The following is a 27,071-nucleotide window of genomic DNA, read 5'->3' as shown; positions in this document are numbered from 1 at the left end:
CAGATTTTAGTCAAAAGGAAGCCTGCGGCCTGTCACATATATCTTGTGCTAGTTCCCGGCGGGATGGCACCACAAGTATAACCACCCGATTGGGCTTGAATGAACCAATCAAGGACGTCGTACGCGGCCCCGCCGCGTACGACTGTGGACATTATGGCTGCCTCCAGAGGGTGTGAATATTGTAGCTGCGTACGCAGTCAAATCTGCACGTTTCATGGTTGTGTTTTTTGGCCCATTTTATGTTCTATAGAATGTATTAATAGAATTATCGGGTGCCTGTTCACTGCATTATATCGTGCATGCCATAGAGTCTGGATCCAGTTATTCTTGTGCTTTCTGTGCGTTAAATATTACTTCGCGTGACAATCTGAAGACCATTAGAACCGTACCAATATGGCAGCCCAGCAATACGTAAAACTAACCTCTTTCTGTGATGTATTTCTAGATGTATCCCGTGCGCAGGTACTCCAAGAACGTGTGCCGGCGGCTTGCGTTCAACGGCCAATTCATCGACGAAGCCAACGCAGGCACCGCGCGCCACGGCGTAAGTGTTTTCAATTACTTGTAAGAATTTAACCGCTATCTTTGTTTGTTTTCTCAGAACTCGGACAAGCATATAGATAGGACGTACTGTACGCACCCGAAAAACGACAGTGTTTACATGACACGTCGTTTGTGGGCTTTTGCTGTGCCATTTACGCTAGTGCACAGGAATCAGTTTAGCTGTTCGAAAATACAGTGACCCGATGGGACATTGGCAGGGAAATGAAATCTTACTGAATATCCCCAAGAACGACTTATCTATAATAGTTTCCACGAGATGCCAAGGAGAAATTAGTTACGCATGCAGAGCCACTGCGAAAGTTCCGTGGCCTCATTGCAACTGTCCCTAACGTGTACAACGTAGACAAGTCACTTCTCTGCTCGCTGAATCGGATCTGTCCAGTAAGTGTGAAGACGACTATATCCTTACTGCAGAAAAGTTGTCCCTCACGAGGAATCGGGTTCGTTTCCAAGCCACAGCGGCCGCATTTCGACGAGGGGGGGGGGGGGATTTATAAACATTATTACTTAGCTTCGGTGCAGATGGAACCTCCGTGTGTCAACATTGTTCCAGAGCACTGTGCTAAAAAGGCGTCACAAAAAGATTCGTGTGCTGCGCATCTCTATTTCTGGTAGACTTCTTAGGGATGTCCTAGGTATTAAAGTTAAAAAATAAACGTGCAATCAGTAACACGTGTGATAGGTGAAAGATCAAAACTGTAGACTACATGCAAAATATTTTCAGTATTTTCCAGTAAATGTCTTGCCAGATGGTTTTGTGTTGCTGGCGCTCTTAAAATATACCTAATATTTAAAATTATACGACCATTAACGTACCAACTGTTTCATATCTAAGGTTCCTGTTAAAGGAGTGGTGACAGAAAAATTCGGACACAATTTGACTGTTGAATCACACTAATGGGTGCATATAGGTGCCATCTGTACAATATCAGCCACAAATACAGCTTAAAAGGTATTTTAATTGAGTTTTGAAGTTCGTGAAAGTGCCGGATCGGAAATAGAAGCAAAAGACGATGAGGTCACCGAGTGGATACCACGTACGTCACGAGTTCTGGCCGGGTTACCGGAGGCGTGTACGAGACCGACAAAGCTGGTAGCGACACCTGATGATGCGTAGCCTAACCAGAGACCTACAATATAACATCGCAGCGACTTACCCGCTTACTGATTCTATGTAAAGCATTTGCAGTGAGATAATTAGCAACTCACAGTATTCTCATTGCTTTTTTTCCCGACAAGAACTACAACGCGACGGAAAAAAATCGAAAAAAAAATTATTGTAGCTGGACAAAACGCCACAAGATGTCGCTACGGGCTCCGCAGTTGTAAGCAGTTGCTGCTGCTGCTGCAGCCGTCAACAGCTCCGGTAACCAGGTACCCGCAAACGATAGGAAGTCTACAGACGAACTAAAGCTCTCTGCTGGGTTCATATTGCGTAGTGGACAGATAACTGCTTCGACCCTCCGACGTGCGTACGTGGGATTGGCATGCCTTGAGAACGCGGCGTTGTCTGATATAAATACGAGTCAGTAAAGCGTACATCACGTCATTTGCATGTTACGCATAAACACTGTTACAGAGTGCCAATGTTGTGATTTCAATGCTTCCTTCGTCACTTCTCATCCTGCTACTTTACGAATGATCGGAGCAAAAATGTTTCAGCACGTCTAATGCTGCGGCTACTCCAAGCCTGGCGGAAAACGTCGCCTCAGTTGGACAACGACTACAAGAACAAAATCGCAGCTACCGGCGAGATTCGCAAAGTGAATCGAGCTTTTCTTACTGATTTTTACACTCCTGCCAGCTCTTTCGTCCATCGCCGCACTAGAAAAGCAACGTAGTTTGACAATCGAGGAAGCAAGCACTCGCAATGCACAACACCTGCTCAACACAGCAAACGAAACAGCAGGACTGTCAACATAGCAGAAGCTGGCCCGTGACGTCACTGGTTCTTGCGGTCTTGTTTACCAAGTAGACCATCTACGTCACGGGGCACCGCGTGCTCTTCGAAATCGAAACTGCCTCCGGTCGTAACATACGAGCATATAATTAAACATTCGTCTCGCGCTGGGGCAAATGAGTTTCGTTGCCGCTATTATCGAGTCAGTAGCCATTGATTAAGAGCAAAAAACAGAGGTTCACAAATTTTCTGTCACCACTCCTTTAATTAACACTTCATTGTCGGCGTCCTAACGAGAACCTCATGATTTCGTTATCCGAGAAAAAGAAAAGAAATTCTTTGTTCAAACTGTAAGCACAATCCAATTATTAAGATAATTAAACACTGTAGCATCTCTTGATAGCATTTAAATTCCGCTTCGCTGCTAAAAAGCACGCGCTCTTGCACTTCTGCGCCAACAATACTGCCCTTCTAACTGCCTTGTACAATTGCACGCGTGAATATTATATGTGTAGCTACTTCAGAGCACTGCACAAGCCTACCGCTGCGCACATTGGGCAACTTTCCTTATACCATGTTCTTCTAATTATGCTGAACCAAAAAAAAAAAATGGCAGAGTGGTTAGCTTTCGCTTCTCCTGTATTCACTGACACCATGTATCGTGGACAGATTCAGCAACATTAGGGCCAAAGCATTCGAATTTTCGCAGAGACTCCATTGAAAGCTTACTCAAGGACAAAATGTGCAACATCCCGTCGGAGTAGGTAGTTGATGCAGCGCGCTTTTTCTGTACGCTCTCTTCTTCCCAGTTCTCGTTCTGGAAATCTCTTCGACGGTCTATAGTATATAAGAATGTGACGCCTACCGGTTCAAGTACAACGGGCAACCATTCCAGCGTGTCCTGATGATTTTGCATCTTGTCTCGCTTGGGAACTTTGTGCGGTTAGTCTTGGACATCCTCAGGTCGCCCACAAGAGCCCATGAGACATCCTTGGACCGAACCCTGGATGCCTGTTTGTTGTTGTGGTGGAAATTACATGCTGCGTCGTAACCCCGTATTGTGGATCTTGCATGAAAAACCCGACAATAAGCGGCGCTCTTGACGCTGTAGCTCAATGTATCGGCTATTATACGAGACACCTTGCCCAGTGTCGTGTCTCGCCGGAAGTGACGAGATGCCGCAAAGTACATACGTGCGGCTTTATTCTGGAATCTGACAGCTAGAAATCGACCGAAATGAAATACTTAAACCCGATCGTACTTTAATTAGGTACACGTTAAAGAACTCCACGCTATGGTGTACCTAATATTTGGGTTTAACGTCTGCGAAAGAAAACTCATTTTAAGTGCGGAGCACTTCAGGGGACCGGACTGTCGTAGGCTGTGATCGTATGCTGTCGTCGTAGTTTGGCATAACGCAGGCAAAAACCATATATATAGCATAACCATCTGAGCGCTCACTCGCGCCAAAGAGAAGTCTTCTTCCTCTTGTTCTTCGAGTGCCTTAATGATGATATTACCGCAAGCAAAAGCACATAGCATAGCCAACTGTATAGCATATCGAGCGCGCGCTCGCGCCAAATACGTCTTCTTCTACAAGTCCTCTTGTTCTGCAATCTGCTTAGTCAGAAGGCCTGTAGTGTGCAAGACCCTGCCACCAGACTGGCAGTGGATGCCTAAAATACGGAGTCAAGGTACCTGAGGGATGGGACGGCCATCAAGAAACAGTGAACAGCACCTGCTATCTCCTTCCTCCTAATCTTCTTCTTCGTTCCCAAAAGACGTGCGCCTATTTGTACCGGCACGCGCTCTCTTCGTGCTCTTATACTTCGATGCCAGAACACGTGCGCCGATTTCTTCGGCGCCGGATGCAATAACTCTGATGTACGAGAGAACGAGTACAAAAATAGAAAGAAAAAAGGAAAGAAAGAAAGAAACAAGGAAAGAAAGAGAAAAAAGAAGAAAGGAAGAAAGAAAGAAAGAAGTTCTTGGAGAGGCGGGATTCCAACCCGCGTGCCAACAGTTAGGAAGCGGGCGTCGTAACCACTCGGCTAGCGCAAGGTCCTTGTCCGTTTTGTGTCCTTGTGTCATTCGTCTCTGTTCATCTATATCCATATTGCTGCGCGTCTTATTTTTCATGGGTTGAAGCTTCACCCACAAAGACTGTGGGAAACGCGCTGCGCAGGCCGCGCCGCGATGTGTAAGAAGCTTCGCGATTGTTGTAGACCGTTCCGTTAAGATTGCGCGCCGCACGCGAATGTCCCACCATTGCCGAGAGATAACGCCGCCTCCAGCGATGTCGCTGGAAAGTTCGATAGCGCCTGTATAAAAGCCGACGCGCTTGACCGCTTGTCAGTTTATCGACGGCCGACGCCCAGTTCGCCGCTATCCGTGTACAGCGTGTATTGCTGCAGTCTGAGTTTTCATTTCTCGGCCACAAGTTCGGCCAAATAAAGAGCTCCATCTTGACCACGCCATCTGTTGTCTTCGTCGACTTCACGACCACGTGACAATATATATATATATATATATTGTTACCAACAAATACAGCGCCTGTTAGTAAAAAGACCTATTTATTCAAGGCGAACTTGTGCCGTGAACTTAAGGACAACACTCAAGCCAAAGTGTTCCACGCTCGCTAGCCCGACTTCGTCGACCTCTTCTTTTCGCCTCTGGTCGCGAGCCGCTCATACCATGAGCCGCCAGTCTTCTTTTTCCCACGTGGTGCGTTGACACGCGCAGTCCGCCGTTGCACTGGGCGCTTTGCTTGACATTTGTTTGACGGCATTTACAAACGCAGGAAGCGGCGTGCCTCTTCGGAAGATGTTGAACAGCTTGTGGCATTAATCCCCCTCCTAAAACGCATCGTCCCGATGCGTCCAGACGGGTAACAGTTTGGAATGGTAGGGCTTGTCTTGATGTTTGAGCACGTGTGTCGATGATGTTGTTCAGTGCATTTCGTAGTAGGGTTTCATTCGTACTACATGTACAACTTCGGGGTGATTTCTTCGTCGTGTCGAGCACACTTGGCCTTCAGGGATGACCTCGTAGTTTAAGGTACTTATCCGGCGAAGTACCTTGTAAGGGCCGAAATAGCGCCGCATCAGCTTTTCAGAAAGGCCACGTGCACGTACAGGCGTCCACACCCACACTTTGTCTCCGGGATTGTACAGGACATCCCTTCGCCTTAGATTATACCGATTTACCGATTTACCGAACAGCAGGGCGTCGACGCCCTGCTGTTGAATTATGCGGTGCCTTGCCAGCTGTCGGGCCTCTTCTGCCCTTTCTATGTATTCGCTGATGTCAGCGTCATCCTCGTTCGTATTGCTTACAGGTAACATCGCGTCTAGGGTCGTTGTCACTGTCCTACCGTAAACAAGTTGGAATGGTGTGAAGTGCGTCGTCTCTTGTACTGCGGTATTGTACGCAAATGTAGCATACGGTAAAATGCTGTCCCACGTTCGATGTTCGACGTCCACATACATGGCGATCATGTCAGCGAGCGTTCTATTGAGCCTTTCAGTTAAGCCGTTTGTTTGCGGATGGTAAGCTGTAGTTCTTCTGTGGTCGGTATGCGTGAGTTTCATTATAGACTGCATCAAACGGGCAGTAAACGCCGTTCCTTTGTCGGTTATGACAGCCTTAGGTGCGCCATGTCGTAATACTATCTGGCTGACGAAAAACTGAGCCACTTCATTCGCGGTTCCTTTTGCGAGAGACGACGTCTCAGCATACCGGGTCATGTAGTCTGTCGCTACAATGATCCACCGCTTTCCCGACGATGAGACAGGAAAGGGTCCAAGTAAATCCATTCCCACCTGCTCAAATGGTACTTTCGGGGGCTCTATCGGTTTCAACAGGCCTGCTGGCTTTAATGGCGGTATTTTGCGCCTTTGGCATTCTCGGCATGGCTTCACATAGTGCTGTACAGAATCCATTAACTTTGGCCAATAATATCTCTGGCAGATTCTTGCTAAAGTCCGAGTAATACCCAAATGTCCAGCCGACGGGTCATCATGACACGCTTCTAATATTTCCGCTCGCAGTGATGAAGGTACAAGAAGCAGAAACGTCTCACCACTGTGTTCGAAGTTTCTCTTGTAGAGGACGTCATTCTGGAGTACATAGGAACACAATCCGCGGACGAAAACTCGCGGTACCTTTACTTGCTGACCCTCCAAGTACTGAATAAGCAGGAGCAGGTCCGGGTCCATTCGCTGATGACGGGCCATCTCGGACACGTTGAGAGCTCCGAGAAATGGAAAATCTTCTCCATGATCAGAAGATGAAGACTCGACTGGTCCACGTGACAGGCAATCCGCGTCATTGTGCTTGTGGCCGGACTTGTAGACGACGGTGATGTCATATTCCTGCAGACGCAGGCTCCATCTAGCAAGTCTTCCTGAAGGGTCCTTGAGATTTGCCAGCCAGCACAATGAATGATGGTCGCTGATCGCTCGGAATGGCCTGCCGTATAGATATGGACGGAACTTGCTGATGGCCCATATAACTGCGAGGCACTCTTTCTCTGTAGCTGAGTAATTGAACTCAGCATTCGATAGAGTGCGGCTTGCGTATGCAATAACCTTTTCTTCTCCATTCTGCCACTGAATAAGGATGGCGCCGAGACCCACGTTACTGGCGTCGGTATGGATGTCCGTTTCCGCGTCTTCATCAAAGTGAGCCAAAATAGGAGGAGACTGCAAACGGCGTCGCAGCTCAGAAAAAGCGTCTTCTTGTTCTGCGTGCCAGATGAATGGTACACCTTCTTTTGTAAGCCGTGTCAATGGTTCAGCGATCTTGGAAAAGTTTTCAACGAAGCGTCTATAGTAGGCACAGAGGCCCAAGAATCGTCTCATGGCCTTTTTGTCTCGTGGCTTCGGAAAGTTTTCTACTGCTGTGATCTTTTCAGGATCTGGGCGGACACCTTCAGCACTAACAATGTGCCCGAGGAAGCGAAGTTCGCGAAATCCGAAGTGACATTTTTCCGGTTTTATAGTCAGAGCTGCCGCGCGAATAGCACCCAGTACTGTTCTCAATCGCTGCACGTGCTGCTCGAAGGTAGAGGAAAAAACCACTACATCATCAAGATAGACGAGGCACGATTGCCATTTAAGTCCGGAGAGGACAGTGTCCATCATCCTCTGGAAGGTAGCGGGAGCAGAGCATAAACCAAAAGGGAGCACTTTGAACTCATATAGTCCGTCGGGTGTCACAAATGCCGTCTTCTCGCGATCTCGTTCGTCCACTTCAATTTGCCAGTACCCGCTCTTTAAATCCAATGACGAAAAGAATTGAGCGTTGCGTAACTTATCCAAAGTATCGTCAATTCGTGGAAGTGGATAAACATCACGCTTCGTGACGAGGTTCAGTTTCCTGTAGTCAACACAAAACCGCAGGGTGTTGTCCTTCTTTCTGACCAGCACTACCGGCGACGCCCACGGACTATTGGATGGTTGTATCACGTCATCCTTAAGCATTTCTTGTACTTGCTGCTTGATGGCTTCCCTTTCTTTTGGCGCTACTCGGTACGGACGTTGGTGTATAGGTCTAACATGTTCTTCGACCACGATTCGGTGCTTTGCGACGGGAGTGCGTCCGACTTTCGACGAAGTGGAAAAGCACTCTGCGAATTCCTTAATCAGGTTCACAATCTGCTCTTTCTGCGGTGATGACAGCTCTCTGTCAATGTCTATTGATTGGAGGACACTGTCTACTGTCGCAGAGGCTGGCCGTGCTTCATCAAGTGTACAAACATCCGCAACTTGCACATAATCATGCAGGGATGCTATGGCGGTTCCCTTCGCCACATGCTGCACCTCATTTCCAAAGTTGGTTAATAGGACATCCGCACATCCGTCACGAAGGTGCACGAGGCCTCTTGCCACGCATAGTCCCTTTTCTAGTAGCAGTCCGATGTTTCCATCTGCTAGTCCATCACAATCACGTAAAACTTCACTTTTGACAAGAACTGTCACACTGCAACGGGGCGGCACGGTGACACCTTCGTCCACAATACGGAGGGGTGAAACGATGGGTTGCTCCGTATGACACATGGCGACGGCATTCTCTGTAGAAAACGAAACTTGAGATTCTTGCAAGTCGATGATTGCGTTGTTTGCTTGCAAGAAGTCCATGCCTAGGATCAGCTCACGCGAACATTCAGGAAGAACAATAAAGCTGCCGACGTACATGAATCCTCTTATCCCTATCCTTGCGGTGCACAGTCCCACGGGGCTGACTAAGTGCCCTCCGGCAGTACGGATCTGAGGTCCAGTCCATTCAGTCAGCACCTTCTTCAACTTCTTTGCGAGCACGCTACTGACCACTGAGTAGTCTGCACCAGTGTCTAGCAGCGCAATAGCCTCGAGGTCGTCTATGGTGACTAGCAGTTCGGAGGTAACGTCGCCATTACTGCACTTGTCTTTGCGCCACTGCCGTTGTCCGGTCGGGTTAGCGGTGGAAGGTCTTCAGTTCTCCGAGTATCAGCGGCCTTGCCTCCACAGGTCGCTGGCTCTAGTTTTCCCGTCGTGGGCTAGGGGAACGACGCCTCGGGAAAGTTGATGACGGACGAGGACTGGGCGACCGATAGCGCATCGATGCTGCCGACCTGGGTTCACGTTGGTGGGTTTCCTGAATCGTATGGCGCGAAGATAAAAATTCTTCGATTTCGTAAGGCCGCTCACCGTTCCGAGGACATGGTGCATTAACTGGGAAGCCACGCAGTCCCACTCGACGATACTGACAAGCCCGATAGAGGTGACCTGCCTCCCCGCAGTGGTAGCATAGGGGCCGCCGGTCTGCAGTACGCCATATATCGCTCTTACGGGGTCTTGCTTCCGGCATGGGCGGCGGCGTATTGCGGGGAAACGTCGAGGGCGTAACGGCAGCTTGGGCAAAGTTCGTGCGTCCGAGCTCCTGTCGTACAACTTGTGCGTACGACAACTGAGGTTGAGGTTCCGGTTGTGCGCAGTGCAGTACCTGAGGCTGGGGTTGAATTGCTTGCCTTACTTCTTCACGCACAACGTCCGCAAGTGAGGGCATCGCTGGAGCACCTTGGGTCAGTTGCATATTCTGCAGCTCCTCCCTTACGACAGCCCTCACCACTTCCCGCAGGACGTCGATGTTGCTGGTGAGGGTTGCCGACGCCGCGCTAACCGAAGAGACGCTCACGTCCCTGTTGTACTGTCGTGCACGCTGTTGTAGTGCCTTCTCCATCGTCGCTGCCTCGGATCTAAACTCTGCCACGGTGCGCGGCGGATTACGCACCAAGCCTGCAAAAATCTCCTCCTTTACTCCGCGCATCAGGTGTCGCAACTTCTTCTCCTCGGCCATGTTTGGATCGGCTCGGCGGAAGAGCCGCGACATGTCTTCAATGTACATGGCCACGCTCTCATTGTTCCGTTGGTTCCTCCCCTGAAGAGCAGCCTCTGCCTTCTCTCTGCGGTCCGTGTTCGGGTAGGTAACCAGCAGCTCCCTTCGGAAGTCATCCCATGTCAACAAGGACGCTTCGTGGTTTTCAAACCACGTACGTGCCGAATCCTGCAGTGCCACATAGACGTAACGAAGTTTCCTGGCTTCGTCCCAACCGTTCAAACTGGCGACGCGTTCGAAGCCCTCGAGCCAGTCCTCGGCATCTTCGAAAGTATCGCCGTGGAAGACCTCCGGTGTTCGGGGAGAATCCACGATGATATGGGATGGAGACGGTGTAGCTTGAGCAGCCATCGCAGTGTCGTCTGAGCTCACAGTCTCCGCTGGTCTCAATGAATCGAAGAGAGGGCCAAACTCGGGCTGCTCACCACGTAGGCGGCGACTCGTGCGTTGATGGACAGGCGTTAATTCTCCTGGCTCCAGTCGTCGGGGATCTGGACTACGCTCCCTAGCCTGTTGTGGGCTTGGAATCATACCCCGCACCTCCACCAGAATGTTACCAACAAATACAGCGCCTGTTAGTAAAAAGACCTATTTATTCAAGGCGAACTTGTGCCGTGAACTTAAGGACAACACTCAAGCCAAAATGTTCCACGCTCGCTAGCCCGACTTCGTCGACCTCTTCTTTTCGCCTCTGGTCGCGAGCCGCTCATACCATGGCGTGCCTCTTCGGAAGATGTTGAACAGCTTGTGGCAATATATATATATATATATATATATATATATATATATATATATATATATATTGTAATGACGAGAGAAATAGACACAACGCCTGTTCGCTAGGCCGGCTGTTCTATTCTCTGTCTTCGTCTTCCTCTGCTTCACCAGCCGAGCATGCACCCGTGCCTGAAGGCCGCTCTGTCCTTACACTCGGCCACACTGCGAGCATGGAGTGCTCCTAAAAGATGGCCTTTCTGTGGCGGTGGTCGTTTCTTAGAGGTCCTGGCCCCTGAACCACCATCGATAGCACTAATGCTTCTGGCGGGCGGCATTGGCTGCTGCGCGGAGGCCGGTCACGTCCACGCTGCGACTTGCTTTGGAAGTCAGGCGATGATGGTTCTGGTGGACGCCATTGGCTATGTCGTGATGGTCGTCGCACGCTTACCATGAGGTTACGTCGTCGCTGTTCCGTGCTTCGCTCTAACGCATGCTTGTGCATGTCAGCGGACTGAGCAGGCACATACTCCTCCAAGGAAGCATGCTTGCGAGTTTGGTCATGCTGCGAGACCTGGCCTTCATGGTTTGGCGCAGTAGCTTCTGCGCGGCCGCCACCGCACTCTCCTGTTCCGTAGCTGCAAGAAACAAATATGCTCTCTAGGTGTTCCCTACCGCGGCCATCCGACCGATGAGCGTCGGGTCCCCCGTAGGCACAGACCGCCTTGTGGTGATCCGTACGGCATTCGTGTTTTACACTGGCGGTCAGAATGAACTGCCCGTCGTCGTCAGTAGAGTCGCACGCCAGGCGGCCGGAAGGGTCGATGCTGGCTCCATCTTCCGGCGGCGCATCGATAACCTCGGCCATGCCGCGGCTTGCAGATCCCGACAAAACAGGCAAATGCTCGATAAATGTGTCCTCGGCAGCCATGGATTTCTTGAGCAAAGCCCTCACGACACACTCAGCCGATGACTGCCGTGAAGTCAGCAGATGTGCCTGCGGCTGGTCACTGAGGAGGCTCTCGCTGCTGGACATCCGTGGCTGCGGTCTTTTAACTTGGATATTTGGGGCCGAGAAAGTGTTCGGAGTGAGGCAGCCGAGCTTTACTTGGCCGCCATCTATAATGAGCTGAACTTCACCAGACAAGAGGTAGTCAGCTCCCAAAACCATGTCCGCGTGCAAGTCCTCGAGGACGGGAACGGCGGCAATGAACTTGCTCCCGGCTTCCGTTTGTATCTGCAAATCCAGCGCACCGACTGGTAATGCGCTCCCGCCGAGGCCGCGCAGGGGTGCCTCGGACCAAGGCTGGAGGGCGACTGGGGCGTGGCGTCGATGCAGTGTAGTACGTGGAGCTCCCGTTTGGACAACAGCTGTAAGCTCACCGATTCCGTCCACACGGACCTGTACCGTGGGAAGCGGCTATGTTGCGTATTGGGTGGCGCGACGTAGTGCATGTGGTGGTGCCACATTGTCGCAGTTTTCATGGCAAATCCGTCCGAAAACAGCGATGAGCCTTGCACTCCATTGAAGCCAGGAGTGACGCCTTCATATTTGTGCCATGCCTCGGCACCACCACGAAGGCGGTCTATAGCCACCAGCCATTTTTGGTTGTCGTGCCAGGCATTGCGAGAGCCGACAGAATTGATGGCCTCAATCCACAGGGCAGCGTCATCCTGGAAGCCCCGGAACTCCGGCACTGCCCAAACAGCCGATGAAGCGGTAGATGAGAATACGGAGTTGGTCGACGCCAGGACGTCGAGCTGCTTCGACAGTTGCGTGAGCGGTTGCAACACCTCCGCGACTCTGTCGGGTGAGGCGCCTGATGAGCAGGAAATCACGTCCGCGGAGTATGCGGCGGTCGCAGTACTCACGCTGGCGAGATCCACGGCCAAGGGAGCGTGAACGGCGTCTCTTGGCGGCTCAGATGTTGGTAGAGTCTTTGCTACTCGATCCACGTCTTTGGAAGCGTGAATTGCGTTCCTGGAACAGAGCTCGTGCGCCGTGAGGTCGCGAACCAGTAGCGAGGCGTCTGTAAACTGAAGGACGGCTTTCCTTGGATGGCCGGCCCGGAACGCCGAAGAAGCACGAGCACAAGTGGTGTCTGGCTTAATACTTCGTTTTTGACGACTGCGCCATTGTAATGACGAGAGAAATAGACACAACGCCTGTTCGCTAGGCCGGCTGTTCTATTCTCTGTCTTCGTCTTCCTCTGCTTCACCAGCCGAGCATGCACCCGTGCCTGAAGGCCGCTCTGTCCTTACAATATATATATATATATATATATATATATATATATATATATATATATATATATATATATATATATATATATATATGTGCTATCCAGGCACGCTAGCAGCGCTTAGCATAGCCTTGTCTAGTATAGTATGGCAAAGAGGGGGGATATGGAAGTGATAGTGAGGAGGGGGGAAAGGAGGAGGGAATAAAGCATATCGTATAAAGAAAGAGAGAAATGGAAAGAAAGGGAAAAGAGAAAGAAAGACAGAAAGAGAAAGAAAGTGGAAGCAAGAAATAGAGAGTGAGAGAAAAAAAGAAAGGAAGAGAGGAAGCAAGAAAATAAAAATAAAGAGATAATAAAGAAGGCCGCCCCGCTCCGCACTTCCTTCAGGCTTGGCATCACTAGTTCAAAGCTGCTTTAATTCCTTTTTTTTACATATTCTGCAATGGTACTATATTACGGCAAAAGCATTGGCGACTTCCCTTTGAAGCCCACTATAGCACCAATAATGCGCTATATGTGCACCTTTCTGCGACTACTTCATTCGTTTCACCATACGCTGCTTCTTTCATATTCGGTAATTTGATTATTGTAATTACCTAGAATTGTCACGTATATTAGATATTTCAAAGCCAGGCATTACCTATTTTCCCAGTGTCTAAACAAGCGCAAATATACTGAACGGTTTATTTTTGTTACAGTTGAGCTTCGAGCTCGTCGATGAAGAGCATGTGCGTGTCCAAATTCAGCACGACAGGACACAGAGGGCCCTTCAAAATCAGGGTACCGCCGGAGTCCAACAGCAAGAACTGAACCAGAACAGTAAGATATCGTCGGTGTCGTTGGCTTGAGGAAATGTTCATGTACCCATTGTAAGCTACAAAACGTGGCAGATGCAGTTGCTGGTTTGTCATTCGTCCTTAAACAGTACAAGCTTAGGTTAATAATAAAATGTCTAGAAAAACTTCTCCCCGCTCTTATAAATACACCGGGCTCACCTATACTGCGTATCGCATGTTAAAATAAAAGCTGCAAGGGTACTTGTATGTTGCAAAGTGTAACACAATGCCACGAGAACTGAACTACATATCTCATTAACAAGTGATTGGTTGGCAGAAAACTTTCATTAGTGCAAACGAACGGTGGAACTGTTTAACCAGCGCTTTAGGAGGATCCACTTTGTACAACAGTGAAACTTTGTTTTTGCGTAACCATTACGAACGTACTAGCACTTAAATGCTTTGTGCTCTGGCAACACTGGGTGCGGCCGCCTTTTGTGCTGGGAGCAGTCACGGAACCTTCTGCATGCCACAGCGCCTTGATGAGGAGATGCCACGGTGAGGCTGAGAAGCAGTAGTTTGCCGAGCTTTCGGGCCACGAAAATGCAGCACTTTTCTTCGAGATTCAACTCAGCGCCAAATGGTAGGAGAGCTTTATTGCACTGCCACAAATCGACGAGAAGACAATATCGGAGAATAACTCATCCGGACGGCAGCTGCAGGAGGTACACCGCTACGCGAAGCCGAACTGTTATGTAGTGGCGTGCGCTTGTGCACCGATTTTGGCGTTCAAAGAAAATATTCGCTACCGAGGAGGTGTAGCTGTCAAACTTCTAAAATAAGCTTGCCCTGCAATACATCTCCATTGTATTTACCACTGCGATTATAAACACGCGTCAGATATCGAAGCCACGACGTTTTTGGCGGCAACGCTGTGTTGTTTTGCTCAGCTGGCACAGTCAGTCATCTCTATTCCCTTCCAAATTGCGAGTTTCGTCGTTTTCTTTTCTTTTTCCAAAGAAGCAAGACATGGGCATATACGTAAGCTGCGTGCCGCGAAGCGTATGTGCACGATGCAACTGATCGTGCATTGCAACTGTATACAGGGAGAGCGGTCTGAGTACGAAGTCGAACCTGACTCTATCGAACTCAGGTAAATCGAATATTTCTTTATATAAAGAATTATTCGATCATGAAAGCGCTTTAACGTCCATGCATAAGAAAATCTACTGCTACATCGAACAAAAACATCCGGAACGCTTGATATATCGAACATCCAGCACCGGGAAACGTCACAGGAAGTTGGCTTTCCCTCGAAAACGTTTGCCTTTTATTCACGGAAGGGGTGTTTCCCGCGTGTATTTGGGTGAGCTAGCGGTGTGATTAGGAGGACGCTTTGCCGTGCAAGAAGAAACTACCGTAGGCCATCACTTGCTTTCCGCCCGCCACGATTGCTCGTCGGTGCTTCGTTCTCCGTCGTGCTGAGTCGCGGTTCGCTTCTCCGCACGTTTGTTAGCTCGATATATGCCGCAAAGCCGACGAGCCTGCTGTTCTCCGCAAAGCTGGCCATAATCGATACAGATGAACCTTGGGAATTGGAGTCGTACGTCACCGCTGCGTGTAGCATCCCAGAAACACGCTGAGTACTATATGGAAAAACAGGGCCGACATTAGAAGCCAGAAAGATTGGTCGCGCCTGACGAGTACGCACATCTGCGTATGAAGATCCTGAGGCGCTTTTACATCAATACCGTATTTTCTCGCGTGTAACCCGCCCCTGCATATAATCCTGTGTCCCCAACTACGAACCGGTGAAAATACAAACGCAAAACGAGAAAACCCGCCTATTCTATTGAAGGCGTCCTCCTTACATTATTTTAAGGCAGTGCCGTGAAGGCAACTTGTGCCCAGAATTAGCATTACAAATATAATAATGCCAATAAAAGTTGAATATCAGATTATCCTACATATCGAAGTAAACTCACCCCCCCACCTTTTTTTGTGATTGATATATGCCTGGTCGACTGTAATGTTGTGTTACTGCAAATTGGTTGCTTATAACGCGTTGCAGACGTAATCTCTCTGGTGGAGTTGGCATGGTTATTCTTGTTATCTTGAACGCTATATGTGGCATTCCTTTACATATTCAGTCGAACCGGCACACGTCGAAGTCAGTAAATATGGTAATTAGTTGACTAGATATAAAACATAATTCGATTTTAAAGAATTTAACGTTAATTATTTGCGCAAGTCGGCTTGACAGCATTACTCTACGATAACGCAAGGAAGGCAGTTTACGACACTACAAGGGAAGTTCTGCAATTTTTACATTTCTGGGTATCTTAGTTGGGGTTGCGGGTTGTTTACAAAGAGGGGTTGTAGGCTAGAAAATACCGTACCGGTGCGGACAGTGACTCATTGATCATTGATCAGTGACTCATTGATCAGTGACTCATCTTAAAACGCAGATTGGCGAACTCTGGCGCAGGAAGCCTCGACTGCTCTTTTACGTGCTTCTTTTACGTGCGACTGTGTTGATTACCGCCAGCTTCGCGGAGAACAGCCAGGCTCTTCCGTTTTAGGACATTCATTCCATAAACAAAGGGAGTTCATAGGCCACCGCGCACGATGGGCGCGACGACCAGGAATCATGGAAGAAAGCACGCGATGGCAAGCGATGCTTCCGACTCGCTCTGCATGGCGCCCTTTTATACACACCGCTCACTCTAGCCAATTCATTCTGAAAAGTCCCCCGTCGTGAGAAAACAAAAAACAAAAAAAGAAACCGCCAGGCCTACGCGCAAAGCGCAGCACAGTCACAGTCACAGCGAAAGCTGGAATAGCGGCATTTCTAGAGTCCGGTATAAACTCTCTTGGGGCTACTAATACAAGTACACTAGCAGGGTACCAGCTACAGCGAGGTAGCAACTACACATCTGTAAGGCATTATGTGCACTATGTTGATGCTGTATCTGATGAAGATGGAGAATTAAGGCAGAGCCCTTTGTAATGGGTTGGAAGCATTCCACAACCCACTCGTTGCGCAATTCGCATTGTGTGATGCCTGGTTAGAGAATTCGCGTTGTGTGACGCCTGGCTTATATTTTGACCCTACATTACATATGCTAATACGGTTCCTTCCCGACATGAAGCCTGCATACGGTCTTTTTACAATGCAGCTTCCAGCACCGGCATGGCTCTGAGGTAGAACACTGAGCTCCCGCGGTGAGGACTCAGGTTCGAAGCCTGTTCCTTCGGAGATATTTTTTTCTTAATTCGTTTTTTCTTGTTTCACGCGATAGCGGTTACGGACACCAGCGGCGGTGGCGGCGGACAACTACGGTGACAAAAACGGCCGTTGTTCTTATCTCATAACAGCTCCCGCTGTAAAAACCAACGTGTGAGGGAGCCAACTTCTTGGAGTTTATCGCACTGCCTACTATTCCATATATCGAGTGTTTCGGCTATCTTTGTTCGATGCAGGCGTAAATTTTCCTATCTATTGGCGTCAAAGCCCGGTCGCTTTGGAAAATAGTTCGACGACGGATTATTCGATATTGCGGAGAGCTATGTAGTCGGGTTTGGCTGTATAATTAAAGTATTGCGCTCTTTGCTTTCACATCCCGCGGCAGTGTTGCATTTCCGTGCGCTATTGCGAAACATACGAGAGGCCGTGATGAGGCGGAAAGATGAGTGCAAGTGCCCCGTATGGGCTCCGTAACTGTAGCTCCAACGTATTCGGAGATGACGCCTTCTGAAGAGAGCAAAGCAAAAATAAGAAAATAATGAATAATGGCATGCGGCATGCGGATTATGCGCATCAGCGGACACTTTCTTGAGTACCTGGCATGGAAACACCCGTTGGGGCCTTTGCACCGATAGAGTACCGATCTTGTGGCAGCTCTGGATATTTCTAGCGGACGCGCGAACCAGCGTCTGTGGGACTAATTTTTAATGTATTTGCTTCCCATCTTTAGCTACCCACGGAGCAATGTGCATGTTCGGGATACTTTGCAATCCATGATTCCATCGTTATGCGCAAGAAAAGCTCGGGAAACAAGGCACGGAAAGAATGCGGCGCACACAATCGCTATCTCCCAACTGAATTTTTATTGTTCGGACACATATTTAGAATGGTGAACGCGCCTACGCCACTCCGCTTCCACAGATCACGATACCCTAAAGTTATAACTAATCAGCTAACAAGATAAATTCATCAGTATTGCCCGCGTTCTGAGTGGATTGCTTCTGGCTTGTATTCATAAACATATTTCAAGTGAAGACAAACAACCTTGGGTGCTGAAAACCTTCCGGTTTGTCGATGATTACCTTATGCTGTGTAAACCAGGTTATAATGGCCTAGATACATTCATTTTATTTACCTTATCTATTTTTTTCTCGTAATTTACACCCCCTTGTTCTAACACACGCGCTCACGCAAGATGGTAAAGTTTTTAGTTTTGAGGCTTAGCGTTTCAGACGAGGCATATGCTGGGTATGGGAGCCTAAGGGTTCCAAAGCCACCCCTTCAGTACCGGTCCGCGCACACAAATATGGTCGAAAGAGCTATTGCTGAGTCATGTCTCAGAAATGCGTCAAAGAAACCTTATGTGCATCTGGTCCAGGATAGTTGCCGCGTGTAAATTCATAGGCTTGATGCGTCTGGGTACCTACAAGAAATAGTAACAGCGGTGGCTGAAATTTTGCGCCGCAAGAAAAAAATGAGAGGTATCGGTTGAACAGCTGGTAAAAAAGGTACCAGGTAAAGTTCGCAAAAATTCATCCGCCGCATTTCCCATAAGTTAAAGAACTAGGCACCCAAGAAATTTTCAGCGCTACGCACAATGACATGCCCAACTGCCAAAGAAAAACACAAGTGTTCCAATGTAGACCATGCGCGTATGCGTAGAATGCAAAGAATATGGGTTCTATTCCTTACCTGTGAGATGCGGCAGCAGATATGTTGGAGTAACCGGGCATTGCCCGAACGACCAGCTCAGGGTGCATTTGTGTAATGTCCGGGAGGCAGTGCTACACGGAGTGAGTGTAACTACGGTTAACCGCCTTTATTTTGACATTTCAATCGTACTTTAATATAGAAGGTAGGTAAAATAAGTTTTCCGAACGCTCGTCGTCACGTCAAGCCCCTTTACCGGCTCGCGGGCCAGGCGCTTCAAGTACTCCTCCAACACGTCGGCAGGTGCCGCTAGTTTCTAAACTAAAGCTAACAACTTTCATGCTGCCGCTGATGATAATCGGGTCACTCGTCAAGCGACGGCGGCGCCGCTGTTCCACTCACTAGAAACCAAGGCGTATCTTCGCATTTGAGTTGCGAAGGTTATGAGCAAAAAGTCTACTGCATTTCAACATTTAATGAGACAATTAATCGAGTACACCAGTAAACGGACACGTGACCGGACTCATCTGCAGCTTTGCTTTTTCTTACCGCGGCGGGCACCAAGAGTCAATTTCCGGGACTTTAGTGAAGCTAGGGTGTGTAACGATAAGAACTTCGGTGCATGTCCGCGGACCCATTTTAATTTGGTTGAAAAAGATATATTTTGCTGTCCTATTCCCCAGGGCCACAAAATCCTTCTTAGTTTCGCAAAAAAAATGTTTGCCTTTGTCAAAAAAATTCGGATGACTCCACTCAGAACCGCTCTATGCGAATTGCGCGAAAATAGGGCTTTCACGAGGTCCTACAAAATAACTATTCTAGCTGTGAGTCTCAAAATTTTTCTTGGCATACCAAAAGTAACGTGTGTTTGCAAAATGTTTTCTTGCAATTTTGTTGCGCATATTTTATGAAAAAAATCGCAAATACAGCACATTGCTCAATAATGTTCTAGTTTCAGATATTTTGCTTCGCGTCTATAATACTCAGAATTTCCTAAATTTCACAGTGTTGCCACACATTAGCTTAACGATGTTGGTAAATATGATTGCCGATAATTATAGGCGCAAACCAAAGATGCATAAGTGAAGGCATCTCTATAAAAATGCTACATTTTGAAATGCAATTAAAAAAAAGCCATATTCCATTTTCTTTTAACTCCCCAGAATTAAAGCCTAGTATGTGCTCTAACTTAAATTGTAAAAACATGTTGCACTATTTTTGTGAGATCGGAGTTACAAAGCCGCCAAAGTGTCCAAATTGACGTTCACGTCAACCATTTAAATGAGCGAGCATGTAGCTACAGTTGCCAAGGTACATTTTTAGGTCTTAAGTATGTCCGCTCGTGTTCGCGAAACATCAAACTGACCGAAAAAAGACGAAGAGCTGCTTTAAAGTGCAAATTTGTACATATCCGTGTTTGTACTCGTCGTACTAGAGGTCGTTCGAGAGGTTCATGGCGAAAGCAATTATGGAAAAAAGTTCGTCTAGATGCACACTCGAGCCGGGTTTTCGCATGCAAAGTTTCTTCAGCTGGACGCGAGAGATGCATTGAAGGAAAACTGGGTGCACGCAGAAAGTGTCCTGGAGACGGCAACCACGATCTCCGCCTCCCAGTGTATAACGTCCGGAAATGACATTTCCCATTCACCGCCATTATCAGAAGAGAAATTTCTTTTGACTAAATGATTCAGTTTAGCTCCTGAGCAGCATTTTATCAGGAGCAAAACACACAGACACAGACAAGACGCAGACGAATCTTTACACTTAACGCCGATCTCCTTGAAGAGACTGAAGCCGTTTCCAAGACGGAGAGCCACTTTGGTTATTATAGATTCTGTGGCAAGAGCCGCACCAAGGCGATGCGCGTGCACCCGCGTTTCCCCCTCCCCCCTTTTTGCAGCTGTGCCGTATTACTGTGTCGTTTCTACCAACAATGTTTAACGAAAGCACTACTTTTAGTCAGACTATATTCCTATTTTTAAGACTACGCTGTTCATTCGTGCTTGGCGCGAGCCATGGCCTCATAATGCTAGTGGAATCATCATTCAGCACGCATGAGTCTTTGAAAATGTCAACTCGCCCATCACAAGGCTACCATTCCTGGAAGTTCCTGCCTACATCGGTATCTTTAGGACAGTGGGGTACCCTGTTGGCGTTCCACGTCTCTCGAAAGTTTAGGCACATTGAATCATAATCCACGCACCTAAAAGCACCATAATGTTACCTGTTGAAATGTATGGATGAAATGAATTTTGTCGCACTTTCGCTTTTTCGCTTATATATATCTCCAAGAAGTCATATAACTGTGTATTTCAGCAAACGACCAGACCGGTACCGTCACGGTGCACCTTCGCAACGTTGACGTGCGGGTCGCCCTACCGCAGCTGCGGGAAATGTTCGTTTCCGGGGCCACCGCCATCAGTGGTCTTCTGGGGCGTGTGCTGGCGTGGATTGCGGACCTTCTGCATAGCATCCACCACTGACAGCACACACCCGCGTGCGGGTGTGTGCTGTAGTAGTAGTAGTAGTAGTAGTAGTAGTAGTAGTAGTAGTAGTAGTAGTAGTAGTAGTAGTAGCAGTAGTAGCAGTAGCAGCAGCAGCAGCAGCAGCGGCAGCACTAGCTTTAGAAGAAAACACGACCTACCTTGCACATATCAACATTTAGCTGTTGTCGTAAGAATGCTGTATGTGGAGGACGATTTCAGTTGGGGCAAAGCCTTGAAGGACGGCGGACCGACAGAATAATTCTGACCGTTTCTTTTCAACACTTAATGAGACAATTAATCGAGTACACCAGTAAAAGGACACGTGATCGGACTCTTGTGCAGCTTTGCTTTTTCTTACCACGGCGGGCACCAAGAGTCGATTTCCGGGACTTTAGTGAAGGATGTGTACCGATAGGAACTTCGGTGGAAGTCCGCGGACCCATTTTAATTTGGCTGAAAAAGATATATTTTGCTGTCCTATTCCCCAGGGCCACAAAATACTTCTTAGTTTGGCAAGAAGAACATTTGCCTTTTTCAAAAAAATTTGGATGACTCCACTCAGCAGAACCGCTTTATGCGAATTGCGCGAAAACGGGGCTTTCACGAGGTCCTACAAAATAACTATTGTAGCTCTGAGTCTCAAAATTTTTTTTGGCATACCAAAAGTAACGTGTGTTTTCAAAATGTTATCTTGCAATTTTGTTGCCCGTATTTTATGAAAAAAATCGCAAATACAGCACATTGCTCAATAATGTTCTAGTTTCAGATTTTTTGCTTCGCGACTATAATACTCAGAATTTCCAAAATTTCACAGTGTTGCCACACATTAGCTAAACGATGTTGTTAAATATGATTGCCGATAATGATGCTAGGCGCAAACCAAAGATGCATAAGTGAAGGCATGTCTATAAAAATGCTACATTTTGAAATGCAATTAAAACAAGCCATATTCCATTTTCTTCTAACTCCCCAGAATTAAAGCCTAGTATGTGCTCTAACTTAAACTGCAAAAACATGTTGCACTATTTTTGTGAGATCGGAGTTACAAAGCCGCCAACGTGTCCAAATTGAGGTTCTCGCGCAACCATTTAAATGAGCGAGCATGTAGCTACAGTTGCCAGGCTAAATTTTTAGGTCTTAAGCCTGTCCGCTCATGTTCGCGAAACATAAAATTGAACGAAAAAAGACGAAGAGCTGCTTTAAAGTGCAAATTTGTACATATCCGTGTTTTTACTCGTCGTAGTATTGTTCATGGCGAAAGCAATTATGGAAAAAAGTTCGTCTAGATGCACACTGGAGCCGGGTTTTCGCATGCAACAGTTTCTTCAGCCTTAATGCACACAAGACGCAAGAGAGGCATTGAAGGAAGGCTGGGTGCACGCAGAAAGTGTCCTGGAGACGGGAACCACGATCTCCGCCTCCCAGTGTAGAACGTCCGGAAATGACATTTCCCCTTCAGTGCCATTATCAGAAGAGAAATTTCTTTTGACTAAATGATTCAGTTTAGCTCCTGAGCAGCATTTTATCAGGAGCAAAACACACAGACACAGACAAGACGCAGACGAATCTTTACACTTAACGCCGATCTCCTTGAAGAGACTGAAGCCGTTTCCAAGACGGAGAGCCACTTTGGTTATTATAGATTCTGTGGCAAGAGCCGCACCAAGGCGATGCGCGTGCACCCGCGTTTCCCCCTCCCCCCTTTTTGCAGCTGTGCCGTATTACTGTGTCGTTTCTACCAACAATGTTTAACGAAAGCACTACTTTTAGTCAGACTATATTCCTATTTTTAAGACTACGCTGTTCATTCGTGCTTGGCGCGAGCCATGGCCTCATAATGCTAGTGGAATCATCATTCAGCACGCATGAGTCTTTGAAAATGTCAACTCGCCCATCACAAGGCTACCATTCCTGGAAGTTCCTGCCTTCATTGGTATCTTTAGGACAGTGGGGTACCCTGTTGGCGTTCCACGTCTCTCGAAAGTTTAGGCACATTGAATCATAATCCACGCACTTAAAATCACCATAATGTTACCTGATGAAATGTATGGATGAAATGAATTTTGTCGCACTTTATTTTCGCTTGTTTTGGGTTATATATATCTCCAAGAAGTCATATAACTGTGTATTTCAGCAAACGACCAGACCGGTACCGTCACGGCGCACCTTCGCAAAGTTGACGTGCGGGTCGGCCTACCGCAGCTGCGTGAAATGTTCGTTTCCGGGGCCACCGCCATCAGTGGTCTTCTGGGGCGTGTGCTGGCGTGGATTGCGGACCTTCTGCATAGCATCCACCACTGACAGCACACACCCGCGCGCGGCCGTCACTTGCAGGTGCCTTAGTACTGTAGCAGTAGTAGTGGTAGCTGTTGTAGTAGCAGTAGTAGTGCTAGTATGAGTAGTAGTAGTACTAGTTGTGTCGTAGCAGCAGCACTAACTTTAGTACTATAGTAGTAGTAGTAGTAGCAGCAGTTGTGTAGGAGCAGCAGCAGGAGCACTAGCTTTAGAAGAAAACACGACCTACCTTGCACATATCAAAATTTAGCTGTTGTCGTAAGAATGCTGTATGTGGAGGACGATTTCAGTTGGGGCAAAGCCTTGAAGGACGGCGGACGGACAGAATAATTCTGACCGTTTCTTTTCAACACTTAATGAGACAATCGAGTACACCAGTAAAAGGACACGTGATCGGACTCTTGTGTGCAGCTTTGCTTTTTCTTACCGCGGCGGGCACCAAGAGTCAATTTCCGGGACTTTAGTGAAGGGTGTGTACCGATAGGCACTTCGGTGCATGTCCGCGGACCCATTTTAATTTGACTGAAAAGAGATATATTTTGCTGTCCTATTCCCCAGGGCCACAAAAGCCTTGTTATGAAATCCAAGGTTTGACGGAATCCCGTCTGGTCGGGAGGAGGCATTGAAGAAAAGGAATAAACGCCGACCACAATAAAAACACTTCTTTGTGAACAAAGCTCCCGTGCGGGAGCCGAAACGTCTTGTTTCTTTTTAAAGTGTTTTTATTGTGGTCGGCGTTTATTCCTTTTCTTCAAGATCCTTCTTAGTTTGACAAAAAAAATGTTTGCCTTTTTCAAAAAAATTCTGATGACTCCACTCAGCAGAACCGCTTTATGCGAATTGCGCGAAAATGGGGCTTTCACGAGGTCCTACAAAATAACTATTGTAGCTGTGAGTCTCAAAATATTTCTTGGCATACCAAAGGTAACGTGTTTTTGCAAAATGTTATCTTGCAATTTTGTTGCCCGTATTTTATGAAAAAAATCGCGAATACAGCACATTGCTAAATAATGTTCTAGTTTCAGATTGTTTGCTTCGCGTCTATAATACTCAGAATTTCCAAAATTTCCCAGTGTTACCACACATTAGGTTAACGATGTTCTTAAATATGATTGCCGATAATGATGCTAAGCGCAAACCAAAGATGCATAAGTGAAGGCATGTCTATATAAATGCTACATTTTGAAATGCAATTAAAAAAAGCCATATTGCATTTTCTTTAAACTCCCCAGAATTAAAGCCTAGTATGTGCTCTAACTTAATCTGTAAAAACATGTTGCACTGTTTTTGTGAGATCGGAGTTACAAAGCCGCCAAAGTGTCCAAATTGACGTTCATCCGCAACCATTCAAATGAGCGAGCATGTAGCTACAGTTGCCAAAGTAAATTTTAGGTCTTAAGTATGTCCGCTCATGTTCGCGAAACATCAAATTGACCGAAAGAAGACGAAAAGCTGCTTTAAAGTGCAAATTTGTACATATCCGTGTTTTTACTCGTCGTAGTATTGTTCATGGCGAAAGCAATTATGGAAAAAAGTTCGTCTAGATGCACACTGGAGCCGGGTTTTTGCATGCAACAGTTTCTTCAGCCTTAATGCACACAGGACGCGAGAGAGGCATTGAAGGAAGGCTGGGTGCACGCAGAAAGTGTCCTGGAGACGGCACCCACGATTTCCGCCTCCCAGTGTAGAACGTCCGGAAATGACATTTCCCCTTCACCGCCATTATCAGAAGAGAAATTTTTTTGAGTAAGTGATTAGGTTTAGCTCCTGAGCAGAATTTTATCAGGAACAAAACACAGACACGGAGAAGACGCCGACGAATCTTTACACTTTACGCCGATCTGTTTGAAGAGACTGAAGCAGTTTCCAAGACGGTGAGCCACTTCGGTTATTATGGCTTATGTGGCAAGAGCCGCACCAAGGCGATGCGCGTGCACCCGCGTTACCCCCCCCCTCCCCCTTTGCAGCTATGCCGTATTACTGTATTGTTTCTATCAGCAATGTTTAACGAAAGCGCTACTTTTAGTCAGACTATTCCTGTTTTTAAGACTGCGCTGTTCATTCGTGCTTGGCGCGAGCCATGGCCTAATGATGCTAGTGGAATCATCGTTCAGCATGCATGAGTTTTTGAAAATGTCAACTCGCGCTTCACAAGGCTACCATTCCTGGAAGTTCCTGCCTTCATTGGTATCTTTAGGACAGTGGGGTACCCTGTTGGCGTTCCACGTCTCTCGAAAGTTTAGGCACATTGAATCATAATCCACACACTTAAAAGCACCATAATATTACCTGATGAAATGTATGGATGAAATGAATTTTGTCGCACGTTATTTTCGCTTTTTTTTATATATATATATATCTCCAAGAAGTCATATAACTGTGTATTTCAGCAAACGACCAGAGCGGTACCGTCACGGTGCACCTTCGGAACGTTGATGTGCGGGTCGGCCTACCGCAGCTGCGGGAAATGTTCGTTTCCGGGGCCACCGCCATCAGTGGTCTTCTGGGGCGTGTGCTGGCGTGGATTGCAGACCTTCTGCATAGCATCCACCACTGACAGCACACAGCCGCGGAAGAAGCCGGCCGTCACTTGCTGGTGCCTTTTAGCACTGTAGCAGTGTGACAGGTTCGTTTAATAAAGCAACTAGAATGAGTTGTGCAATATTATTCTCGAATAAGAGACGGAGGTGAGCGGTTGATTTTCAGACAAACGAAAATATATTTTCACACACAAAAAAAAGTAAACGAAATGGTAACACTAGAATGAACAAAAGGTAAATTAACAAGCGTCAGCCTGACCACAACTACATAGAGTTCTCCTTAAACAAGGGAATCTTATCATATAAGCCTAAAATCGTGCAAGTCCACACGCTAACGTCGTCAGGAGAGTCCTGATGTGAAAACAGAGCGGTACGGCTCACCAACGGGTTGGACACACCAACAGTCAAGTAGGAGGACGCGGTGGTGGAAGTCTCCAAGCTCGGGCCCTCAGCCCGACGACTCACTTCCGCTCCCGGTGGATGCCGTCATCGGCGGTGCCATCTCCCGCCCGAGAACCACAACCAGCCAAGCCGGGACCTCGGCAAAAGCCACGCCGGTAGAATGGTCGCCAGGTCCACGTGAAGGCCTGCGCCGGCTAGGTGGACGCCTTCAGAGCCCGGGTACAAGCGCCCGACAAGCTCGCATTCCGCACCCTAGCCACGTTACTCGAGTAGAGTAGAGTAGAGTAGATCCTATAACTTTTCTCTACTCGAACCGCCAGCCCAGCTCTTCTTCTTTTTAGGGGCGAAGCTCCTTAAGGCGGCACCCGTTCGTCCCTCGTAGTCGTAGTCGTAGTGCGTAACCAGTCTTACGCTTTGACCTCCAAGGTGGTGCCGGTGGGAGATTTTTCCTGTGCGTTGTTGAACAATAAAAAATTCGCTGCGTGCGCGTTAACTAAAAGCCGAATTCTTCTGTCTCTCATTCCCCATTAGCAGCCATTGGCATGTTCCAGTAGGAAACGTTAGTAGAAGTAGAAGTGTAAGTGTTAGCTAAAAGCCGACTTCTTCTGTCTCTCATTCCCATTAGCAGCCATTGTTTGCCTCCAAGGTAGTGCCTGGTGAGATTTCTCCTGTGCGTGATTAAACAATAAAAAATTTGTTCAAAACGCCGTTGATTGATGAAATAAACCAACGAAAGACGCCAGATGTTTTGTAAAAGCAAAACGAAAGAACGCCAGATGTTTCTAAAGCAAAACGAAAAGACGCCAGCTGCTTAACGAAAGACGCCAGATGTTTTCTAAAGCAATGGTTTTCTAAATAAAAATTCACAGCGTACATG

At 47.6% G+C, this 27,071-nt stretch overlaps 2 protein-coding genes across 2 annotated transcripts in view; one reads left to right on the top strand and one right to left on the bottom strand.

Annotated features, from left to right (window-relative positions):
- LOC119390093 (uncharacterized) overlaps positions 1-25,891 on the top strand; it is a 38,690-nt gene extending 12,799 nt beyond the window's left edge. The window contains exons 2-4 of the mRNA XM_037657635.2: positions 446-544; positions 13,497-13,617; positions 25,643-25,891. Coding sequence (XP_037513563.1) covers positions 446-544; positions 13,497-13,617; positions 25,643-25,809 — 387 coding nt within the window. The 3' untranslated portion in view covers positions 25,810-25,891. The remainder of the gene's footprint in view (positions 1-445; positions 545-13,496; positions 13,618-25,642) is intronic.
- Positions 1-27,071, bottom strand: part of LOC119390090 (glutathione S-transferase Mu 2) — a 302,300-nt gene that overhangs the window by 122,558 nt on the left and 152,671 nt on the right. The window lies entirely within an intron of this gene.

This window comes from Rhipicephalus sanguineus, chromosome 4 (assembly GCF_013339695.2).
Source record: "Rhipicephalus sanguineus isolate Rsan-2018 chromosome 4, BIME_Rsan_1.4, whole genome shotgun sequence".
Classification (NCBI taxonomy): Eukaryota; Metazoa; Arthropoda; class Arachnida; order Ixodida; family Ixodidae; genus Rhipicephalus; species Rhipicephalus sanguineus.
Note: the sequence above shows the minus strand (reverse complement) of the source record. Positions and strands in the feature narration are given on the sequence as shown.